We start from the raw sequence: 10,775 nt of genomic DNA on the forward strand, positions 1-10,775 counted from the left end.
GAGAGAAAGAAAATAAAGGACAACATTTACTTGATTTAGATATGACATAAAGTAAAGATAGAATAAATAAAGGTTTGCTTGGAGGCAAGACTTTAAAGGTTCTCGATTTTAGAGAGACATACAATAAGAGAGAGACAAGGTCACGGATGGAAAGAAAGGTCATAGGGTGATCATGTGATGTGTACTTTGAAAGATATGACATTTTAAAGAAAAGAGTGCTAAAAAAATGTTTCATGATTAATATTTGTAATTTTTTTTTTAAAGAGTATACATGGATATGAGAAGGACATATTTTGACTTAGACTAGTGGTGAGAGAGATGATAAGACAAAAAGGAGAAAGAGTTAAAAAAAATATAAGAATTGAAATAAGAATAGACATGTAAGAGTTGGATTCAAAAATGTATAATAAAAAAAACGTATTCGAGAGATGAAATGAGGAGACAAAGAAATATTTATGAATGAAGAGTAATAAATGTGAGTTGTCATAGAGAGAGGTGAGATGACATATATGGATTTTTGTGAAGGATAAAAAAGTAATAAAAAAGGTTGATGAAAGACATGAGGTTATGATTGATATGAATTATTATTTATGTTCTTAAAGAAACTCGACAAGGTTAGGTTAAAACAAGAGTTGACAAGAATGGAGGCTTAATATGTATATGAAAGAGATGATAATAGAGAGTTTGTAGGGCTATGATATAACATATGATATAGTAAAAAATAATTTACGTGAGAATATAGCAACTAGATCTTTTAAAGGAACTAAATAGTCATTTGATTTTAACTAATGAAGAGTAATAAGTTCTCATAAACTAAGTAGGACCATTTATCGTAAGAAAAGTTTTTATAAAAGGACGAAAATAATAAAGGAGTAGAGTGATGTGAACATTGTTATGATGGCTTTTAATATAATTAGTTCTTATGGATATGAGAGAAAGGAGATAGGACAAGGAGTTATAATGGATGTGTACTTGAAAGATGACAAGTTAAATGACATAAAGAATGAGTCTTATAAGAATACGTGAATATGGAAACTTAGTTTGACTAACTAAAATCGATAAGAAGGAAAGCAATTTAAAATAAGATTTAAACAAGACTTATAAGAAGTATAATAATAAGTGTGATTAATTTATAAGTCACTTAGTTTGCATATTCCTAGTTCTCTTCTAATTCGTGTGAAGTCTTCATGTTTTAATGGTTTAGTGAATATGTCTGCTAACTGTTGATTAGTGGGTATGAATTCTAGTTTAATTATGTTGTTTAAGACTTGTTCTCTTAAGAAGTGGTGTCTTATTTGAATGTGCTTAGTTCGTGAGTGTAAAATAGGATTCTTGGATAGGTTTATAGCACTCGTATTATCACAGAAAATAGTTGTATTTTCAAAAATTAAACCAAAATCTTTTAAAGTTTGTTTCATCCAGATGACTTGAGTACAAGCTAGGCTAGCAGCAATGTATTCGGCTTCAGTAGTTGATAATGATACACAGTTTTGTTTCTTACTGAACCATGATACTAGTGAGTGCCCTAGCATGTGACATGTTCCACTTGTGCTTTTTCTGACAGATTTACTTCCAGCAAAGTCAGCATCGATGTATGAGATTAGATCAAATGCAGAGGATTTTGAATAGAATAATCCAAAATCAACTGTCTTTTAAATATCTCATTATTCTTTTTACAGCTTTAAGATGTGATTCTTTTGGATTTGACTGAAATCTAGCACACAAGCAAACACTAAACATTATATCTGGACGGCTAGCAGTTAAATAAAGAAGTGATCCTATCATACCTCGGTATACCTTTGTATCAACAGTCTTACCATCTTCATCTTTGTCCAACACAGTAGTAGTGCTCATAGGAGTAGTTTTTGAAGCAGTTGAGTTCATGTTGAACCTCTTCAGAAGTTCACGAGCATACTTAGATTGATTGATGAAAACTCCATCCTTGGTTTGCTTAATATGCAGTCCAAGAAAGTAGGTGAGTTCTCCCATCATACTCATTTCGAATTCATTCTGCATGGACTTAGAAAAATCTTCACAAGGAGTGCTGTTAGAAGATCCAAAGATGATGTCGTCGACATAGATTTGAACAATTAGGGTATGATTATTCACTACTTTGACAAATAGTGTAGAATCTGCTTTGCCAACAGAAAAACCAGTTTTTAATAAAAAGGTTTTAAGTCTTTCGTACCAAGCATGAGGTGCTTGTTTTAAACCATACAAAGCACGTTTGAGTTTAAAAACATGATCTGGGTATTTTTCATTTTCAAATCCTGGAGGTTGTTTTACATAGACTTCTTCATTTATAAAACCATTTAAGAAAGCACTTTTAACATCCATTTGAAATAATTTGAAATCCATATAGCTTGCATATGCTAAGAGCATTCTAATAGATTCAAGTCTAGTAACAGGAGCAAATGTTTCATCAAAGTCAATACCTTCCTCCTGGTTGTATCCTTGAGCTACTAGTCTGGCCTTGTTTCTTATAACATTACCTGTTTCGTCTAGCTTGTTTCTGAAGATCCATCTTGTCCCAATGATTGGGTGATCCTTTGGTCTCGGCACAAGATCCCAAACGTCATTTCTTTGGAATTGATTCAGTTCTTCAGTCATGGCTAGCATCCAGAACTCATCAATGATGGCTTCATCAATCTTCTTTGGTTCAAGTTGAGAAATGAATGCCATGTTTGCAATCCGTTCTAGCTGAGCTCTAGTTTGAACCCCCTTTGTTAGTTCTCCCAAAATCTACTTTTGAGGATGATCTTTGATATCGACAAAGGTTCTTTGGTGATCATCTTCATTAGACTTAGCTGTGTTATCTAAAAATAAATCTGTACTTTCAACATCATCATCATTAGTTTGTATATGAACAGATTGATCAATAGATTCACAAAAACTAACATGCATAGATTCTTCAATAGTATTATGACACTTATTGAAAACTCTGTATGCTTTACTATGACTTGAATATCCTAAGAATATGCCTTCAACAGATTTAGCATCAAACTTATCCAGGCTATCTTTTGTGTTTAGGATAAAGCATTTACATCCAAAGACTTTGAAGTAGTCTATTCTTGGAGTTCTGTCATAGAATAGTTCATAGGGAGTTTTATTTAATAAGGGTCTAATGAGAACTCTATTTGTTATGTAGCATGCAGTATTAACAGCTTCTGCCCAAAAAGATTTTGCAAGATTATTGTGTTGGAGCATAGTCCTGGCAGATTCCTGAAGGGTTCTATTCTTTCTTTCTACTACACCATTTTGAGGTGCAGCTCTAGGAAAGGCAAAGTTATGAGAAATACCATGCAAGTTACAAAAATTTTCAAAGAGTTCATTTTCAAATTCTCCTCCATGGTCACTACGGATTTTAACAATAGAACACGATTTTTCGTTTTGTAATTTTTTACATAAGATTTCAAACTGACAAAACGTGTCACTTTTGTTTTTCAAAAATATTACCCAAGTAAATCTTGAGTAATCATCTACAATGACAAAAGCATATCTATTTTGATTAAGGCTAGCCACCCTAGAAGGACCAAAGAGGTACAGGTGGAGAAGCTCTAAAGGTCTTTTACTTGAAATGACATTTTTTGATTTGAAAGAAGATTTTGATAATTTTCCTAATTGACATGCATCACAAAAATAATCCTTTTTAAAAGATATGTTGGGTAACCCACGTACTAACTTATCTTTAGCTAGTTTAGACATGTATTTAGAGTTGACATGGCCCATTCTCATGTGCCATAGATGTTGAGTGTCATTATTAGCTATGAGGCAATGTTCTGTGATGTTTTCTAGGTATAGTTCATATATATTATTCTTTCTTATACCTTTTAGGATGATGTTTTCATTTGTGTCAGCTATGAGACATGCATCATGATTAAAGCTAACATTATAACCTGTGTCACACATTTGACTGATACTTAGTAGGTTATGTTTTAAGCCTTTAACAAGGAGAACGTCTTTGATAAGAGGTTTGTCTATGTTACCAATATTTCCAATACCAATTATCAAACCTTTGTTGTTATCTCCAAAGGTGACGGTTCCTCCTTCTTTATGATGAAGAACAGCAAAAAGGTCTGGATGTCCTGTCATGTGCTTTGAACATCCACTATCTAGTATCCATCTGTTCTTCTTCTTTGGAGCCTGCAAAACATTAAGTAAATCTTCTTTTTGGTACCCAATCGGGTCCTTTTTTGTTAGACTTTGGAACCCATATCCATTTGGATTTGGGTTTGTCTATCTCTTTAGAGGAGTTAAAAAGATTATCAATATAATACTCCTTATTTGGTTCAGATGAACTTTTCACAAACGTGGTCTTTTGATTTATACAAGAAGGTTTTTTGAAATGAGAATAACCAATCCCATTCTTGTAAAAGGAGACCTTCTGAGAGGATAAGAGTTTATCCAAGTTCTCTTTACCTTTAGTAAACTTGAAAACCGTTTTCATGAGGTTCTCAGTTTTACTTTTTAGCTCTGAAATTTCTACTTGCATATTTTTAGTTTTGGAGCTAGTAGAAGAAATTTCAGATATAAGTAAAAGATTTTTCTTTTTTAACTCAGAATTTTCACTGCTGAGTTTTTCATTCTCTTGAGAAAGCTTTAAATTTTCAGATTTTAAAACTTTATTTTTGAAACTCAATTTTCTAGATTCTTCAAATAGATCTTGAAAAGCATCTAGAAGTTCTTCAAAGGAAAAATCAGAGATTTCACTTACCGAACTTTCGTTTGCCATGAAGCACATATTTGCAGTTTCGGCTTCATCATCACTTGACTCTTCACTAGTGGATGGTTCTGAATCATCCCATTGAGCATGCAGAGCCTTTTTCTTGAAGAACCTCTTCTTTGGTTCCTCAGTCTTGGACTTTCTTTTGAGAAGTGGACAGTCACGTTTTAAGTGGCCTGGCTTATTACACTGAAAGCACATGGGATCTTCTTTAAGATCTTTTCTTTCCTTGTGCCTGTTTGGAAGCTGGTTCCTTCTCATGAAGCGCTGGAATTTTCTGGTAAGTAGCACAATTTCTGATTCTTTATCTGAGTCTTCATTCTCAGATAGAGCTGGGAAAGCTAGAGTTTTCTTTACTGGTTGCTCTTCTTCCCTTCTTTCTTTCATGTGGACTTCATAGGCCATAAGATTGCCTATTAAGTCATTTAATGTAAGTTTAGATAAATCTTGAGCTTCTTCAATAGCAGTAGTCTTTTTCTCCCAATCAGTTGTGAGAGATCTCAAGATTTTCTTCACCTTTTCAGTCTGGGAGTATGTTACACCCAGAGATTTCAGATCATTGGTGATGTTGGTGAATCTGGTAAACATCTTTGTGATGGGTTCATCTTTGTTCATTTTGAACAACTCATATTTTCTAACAAGAGATGATATTTTGGCTTCTTTTACTTTGTTGGTTCCTTTATGAATAACCTCCAAAGAATGCCAAATGTCATATGCAGATTCACATATAGATATTCTGTTGAATTCATTCTGATCAATGGCACAATATAAGGCATTCATAGCCTTTGCATTTAGGTTTGCCATTTTCTTTTCTTCATCAGACCATAAGTTATAGTCTGCGGATGGAGATGTGTATGGATGCTCAACAATTTTCCATACAGCAAATTCTATGGATTTGAGAAAGATAGTCATTCTGCACTTCCAATATCCATAGTTGGAGCCATTGAAGAAGGGAGGACGAGATGCGTGTTGACCTTCAATATCACGAGCATAAGAGGTAGATGCCATTTGTGCTGGAAGACTTGTAACGTCGAAACCAGCAAACCTGCTCTGATACCAAATGAAATTCCACTAGAGGGGGGGTGAATAGTGAAATATGATAATAATCGATAAAATAAAATAATTAAGCAATAAGGCACAACACATAAAACACAGAAGTTATACTGGTTCGGTCAATATCCAGACCTACATCCAGTCCCCAAGCAAACCACTTGAGATTCCACTATAACATCCGAGTTACCGGATAAATAGTACAACACCCTCTTCCCAAGAGGTCTTCTTCTCTCAACAGAGAAGGGGCACACCCTCTTCCCAAGAGGTCTTCTTCTCTCAACAGAGAAGGGCAACACCCTCTTTCACAGAGGTCTACTTCTTTAAACAAAGAAGAAATACAGTGAATAACAGAGTTACAATACTTCCTATAGAACCTTCAGAATGATATGAATGCACGAATGAAGGATTCTAAGAATGTTCTGTTTGTCACTCAGAGGATACTCTTTGTCAAAGAGCTGGACTTGACTTTTTCTCTTTTCTTTTTCAAGGCTCTCTTTTCAAATCACGAATAGAACTTTTTCTCTTTGTAAGCTCACACGTCTATTCCATTCCTCTTGTTTGAATAGTTTATGTGTGTGTGTTTATATAGCTTATAAAAAGTAGTCGTTACATTTTGGAATTGTAACTTTTTGAAATGTGAAATGTTATGTCATTTCAAAAATATCTTTTAGAGAAGATCGAGAATGCCTTTTTCCAGAAGAGTAAAATAGAGGGTACACTAGTCGTTGTATTGTTTTTAAGTAATACATATTTTATATAAAAAGTCTATTTCTTACAATAGTACATTGAACGTTGGGTTGTAGTTTTGTCTTTATTCTAATTAATGATTTGAGGTACATTAGTACTTCTTTACTTTAAATGAGTGTAAGTACTATGAGTGCTTTGAGATATTTAGTTGTACATAGTCATGTCAAGTGTATTCTTTATGTAGTGTATTTCAAAGTCTCCAGAGAGAATGAGGACCAAAAAGAAGGTCGACATTCTTTGGGAAGGATATTTAGAAAGGATTTGTTACAGAAGGCATTTAATGCTTTGTAGAGAGAATGATGACTTCAAGTAAGTCGACATTCTATGGTTATGAGAAAAAGGTAACTAGAGTCCTTAAAAATATATTTAATTTGTTTTTCTTATGTGTAGCCGATTTATGTTTTTGTCTTCTTCTTGTATTAAGAAATATTTCATTAAAGAAGATAACTAAAGTCTTTTCAAAAACATATTTTATTTGTTTTTCTTATGTAGCCGATTTTATGTTTTTGTCTTTTTCCTACATTCCTTTTTCATGTTGTCTTGTAAGGTACAATGACAAAATGTCTTTTTCATAAAAGGTTGTAAGAAGGTACAATTATTATATGACAAAATATCTTTTTCATAAAAGGTTGTAAGAAGGTACACTTATTGGTTTTCAAAAAAAGAACCTTTTTGAAACTATCATATACTTTTATGATATAGAATGTATGAATGAGTATGTAATATGCAAAATGCAAGATCCTGAAGGTTCTGTTACATATGACTCTAAAGAAGAAAAAATCTTCATCTTGAGGTAGCCGATATCTTCATTTGAACTTTAGGAAAGCATGGCTCATCAAGCTTTTTCTTCAAGGAGTATGATTGCACCATAGTTGTACTTGAACAAGAAGTCTCCATCCTTATTGGGTGAGATATCCTTGCATCAAATACTCGTTAGATTTAAGGCAAAACATATTCAGTCATAATATAACATTATTTCAAGAGAACATATTATCATATCATACAAAATTAAATAAGACAGTGTATCATATTATGTGACATCAAAACCGAGTTTCTCAACAACTCGGGTCGATCCAGGTCTGGTATAAATTTGACAAACTATACCGGGGTCCATGTATTAATCAAACCTTTGGGTCTGGACCCAGGTCTTAGTTAGGTCTTCTTATTTATCACCGTACCCGGACCCTATGGGGTTTGGTTCTGACTCCCCTAATAAACGCTATACATGATCCCTTGTCTAGCAGACATGACACAACATATGGTACCACGTGACACTGCTTTGTATTAAAAAAATATAAAAGCTTTTATATTTAATAATATATTTATTTTTATATATTATATCAAAATTATTGTTATAAATTAAAAACAAAAAACGCATGTTTTCCATTAGTTTTCAAAAAAGAAAAAGAAATTGTGTACACTATAATCGGCATCTGCATTTGTGTCCATGTGATCTCATCAATTGCCAGGCCATTCTCTCAAGGTGTGTCGTCCAAGCCCGCCTGCTCACTGGATGGATGATGATGTGCTTCCTACCACATGACAGCTAACACCTGTAACTTGCTACTAGGGGAAATCAAGGTGCCCTAAACGACCAAAACCCACAATTGCCTGCAATTCAAAACCACTTTCCTACTTTTCCAAAAGCAAAAGCAATGAAAACAACATCCAATCATCCGGTTGGTGGATCCAACCACTACCACCATCATATAAGTCCTTCATCTACCACTAACACCTCCGCCATCATCTCCATCCATCTTTGCTCCTCCACCTCATACATACGCCAGCCATGGCCAAGCACCAACTTTCTTCAGCTCTCTTCATCATCATCATCATCTCAACTTTGTCTCTTTTCTTGTCTCTGGCTCTCTCGCAGCCACAACCATCACCAGCCTCCGGTCCCCTGAACGTAACGGCCATCCTAGAGAGCAACGGCCAGTTCACAACCTTCATACGCCTCCTTAAGGTCACCCAAGTTGGCGATCAGCTCATCAACGAACTCAACAACTCGAACCAAGGAATGACCATCTTTGCACCAACCGACGACGCCTTCAATTCCCTGAAAGCCGGCTCGTTGAACTCGCTCACTGATTCACAGAAGGTCTCTCTAGTCCAGTTCCACATTGTCCCTCAGTTCCTGTCCACACCTCAGTTCCAGACGGTCAGCAACCCTCTTAGGACCCAGGCCGGCGGTGCAGACGGGCAGTTTCCGTTGAACATCACGACTTCCGGCAACCAGGTGAACATCTCCACCGGCGTCGACCAGACCACATTGGACAGCACGGTCTACTCCAACAACTCATTGGCGGTTTACAGGGTGAACAAGGTGCTGCTTCCCATTGCATTCTTCGGGGCCGTGCCGTCCGCTTCGGCTCCGGCACCATCGACCGCATTGAAGAAGGGGAAAAGGGCAGCGGCCGACACTCCGGTGTCATCGTCGGACACTCCAGTTGACAATTCAGGCGGCTTTCGAGCCGAGCACAAGGTGGCGAGTGGGATGGTAGTGGGGGCTGTCATTGCGGTAGCAATGGGGTTGTGAGGAGCACCATCATCCTAGATTTTTGGATTATTCTAGTCTGCGACAGAGAAGGTGCACATCGAGGGTGTCTACTCTTAAAAGTGATGAAATTGCATATACAAGATTGTTAAGGGGTGTTGCAGATCAGGAGATTGGGGTGTATTTGTTGCTGAAGGCTTATTTCTTTTTTATTTTAGTTTTTGCTTGTGTTCAGGCGTCCTTCTTTGCTCTCTGTTTTTGATGTGCGATTTTCTTGATTCGTTGGTGTTTGTGAGAAGGATTTATGGAGGAAATGCGGTCCACCTTGCTGGTTGATCGATGTTGATGAAGCACCGTCGTCATCATGTTTATCATGGAAACCTTATGTTAGTTATTTAATGAGGATTGATTATTGATGTTGAATTGGCATGTACCGTTATGGTCATCTAAAATAAATGGGATGAGGTTGTTCAAGTGCACGTGACTTCGTCTTATTAGGGCTATAAATGGGTCGGGTTTGTATCGGACACCCAAACCTTTTCACACCTGAATTTTTGGGTATGAGCATAAAAAATGCCGACCTAATACTATTGAATAAACTCAAACCCGACTAGAGTAATATGTGGGTTGGGTTTGGGTTATGATTTTCGCTATATATCTAACCTGACGTGGCTTGACCCTACTGTTTTATATGCATTTTTAGTGAAAGTAAGCTCTTGAAATATTATATGGATCTAGGTTATTATATTGCCCCCGCAAAACCTGGAACGGATTCTTGTTATTTAGAAGGGTTTGAGTATACCTTGATGGATCGAATACTCACTCACTGACAGCACTATCATACAATGTTTTTATGACTTAAAGGATTGGAGGTATGATGCAAATTGAATCCTCAATTCGTGAAAAAAAACTGTTACTTTACTCCTATTCACCAAAACCAAAGGAAAGCAAAGAAATAATGGAAAATGCAGGAAAGTAACTAAAAAGAAGGAATATACTAATTCAATATTTCAAATCAACTTTACCATCTAGAGAGATCCTTCATCTATAAATAGATGAGGTTTTCCCTAATTTTAATCTAAATAAACTTTCTAATCTAATAACCCTGTAAAAAATAAGACTTATTAATGTAATAAAATTTGGATATTGAATCCAATACATAACTGTAAACACCCCAAATTTTCACCCTCATCCAGTGTTTGTCCATTTCATGTGTCATTGCATATCGTTGCATGCATTCGGCATATCATTTCATCGCATTGCATAGCATTGCATGCCATTACATCTCATTCTCGAGATCCAACACTCCTGTTTTCAAAACATTCAATCCAGATTTGAATTTTAAAAGCTTTTATTTCAAAATCAATTTCAAAACCTGGGTTTTTATTCAATACTCTGTCATTTTCCAACCCCAGGACTTTATATTTCAAAATATTTTCTCAAGGAAACAATCTGGATTCATTTCAAATTCAAATTTTAATTGATTTCAATTCACAGATGAGACCCATTGAGGTGGTGTCGCTTCTGAATTCCTCTATTCATCAAATTTCTCAAAATTTTGAAAGTTTCAGTCCGATCAGGACTCTGTCTCAGAGTCCTGATCCGGTCAGGAGTCTGTTTTGAAGTCTGTTTTACTTCCATTTTCAATTTTTTCCGTTTGTTTTCGAAATTTAGGTCATTTTATAGAGTCTAGTTAGTTCAGGATTCTATTTTAGAGTTCAGTTGAGTTAGGAGTCTAACCCTGACTGTGTTTTC

The 10,775-nt window shown here is 35.5% G+C and overlaps 1 protein-coding gene across 1 annotated transcript; it reads left to right on the forward strand.

Annotated features, from left to right (window-relative positions):
* The first annotated feature begins 8,268 nt into the window (after positions 1 to 8,268).
* Positions 8,269 to 9,476, forward strand: LOC149826599 (fasciclin-like arabinogalactan protein 11). The gene has a single exon (XM_090020075.1). It carries the CDS (start codon positions 8,313 to 8,315, stop codon positions 9,060 to 9,062), a length of 750 nt encoding a protein of 249 aa, XP_089876201.1. The 5' UTR covers positions 8,269 to 8,312; the 3' UTR covers positions 9,063 to 9,476.
* Positions 9,477 to 10,775: the final 1,299 nt, after the last annotated feature.

The sequence above is a fragment of the Nuphar pumila genome, chromosome 10 (genome assembly GCF_984573655.1).
Source record: "Nuphar pumila chromosome 10, dmNupPumi1.hap1.1, whole genome shotgun sequence".
In the NCBI taxonomy this organism is placed as follows: domain Eukaryota; kingdom Viridiplantae; phylum Streptophyta; class Magnoliopsida; order Nymphaeales; family Nymphaeaceae; genus Nuphar; species Nuphar pumila.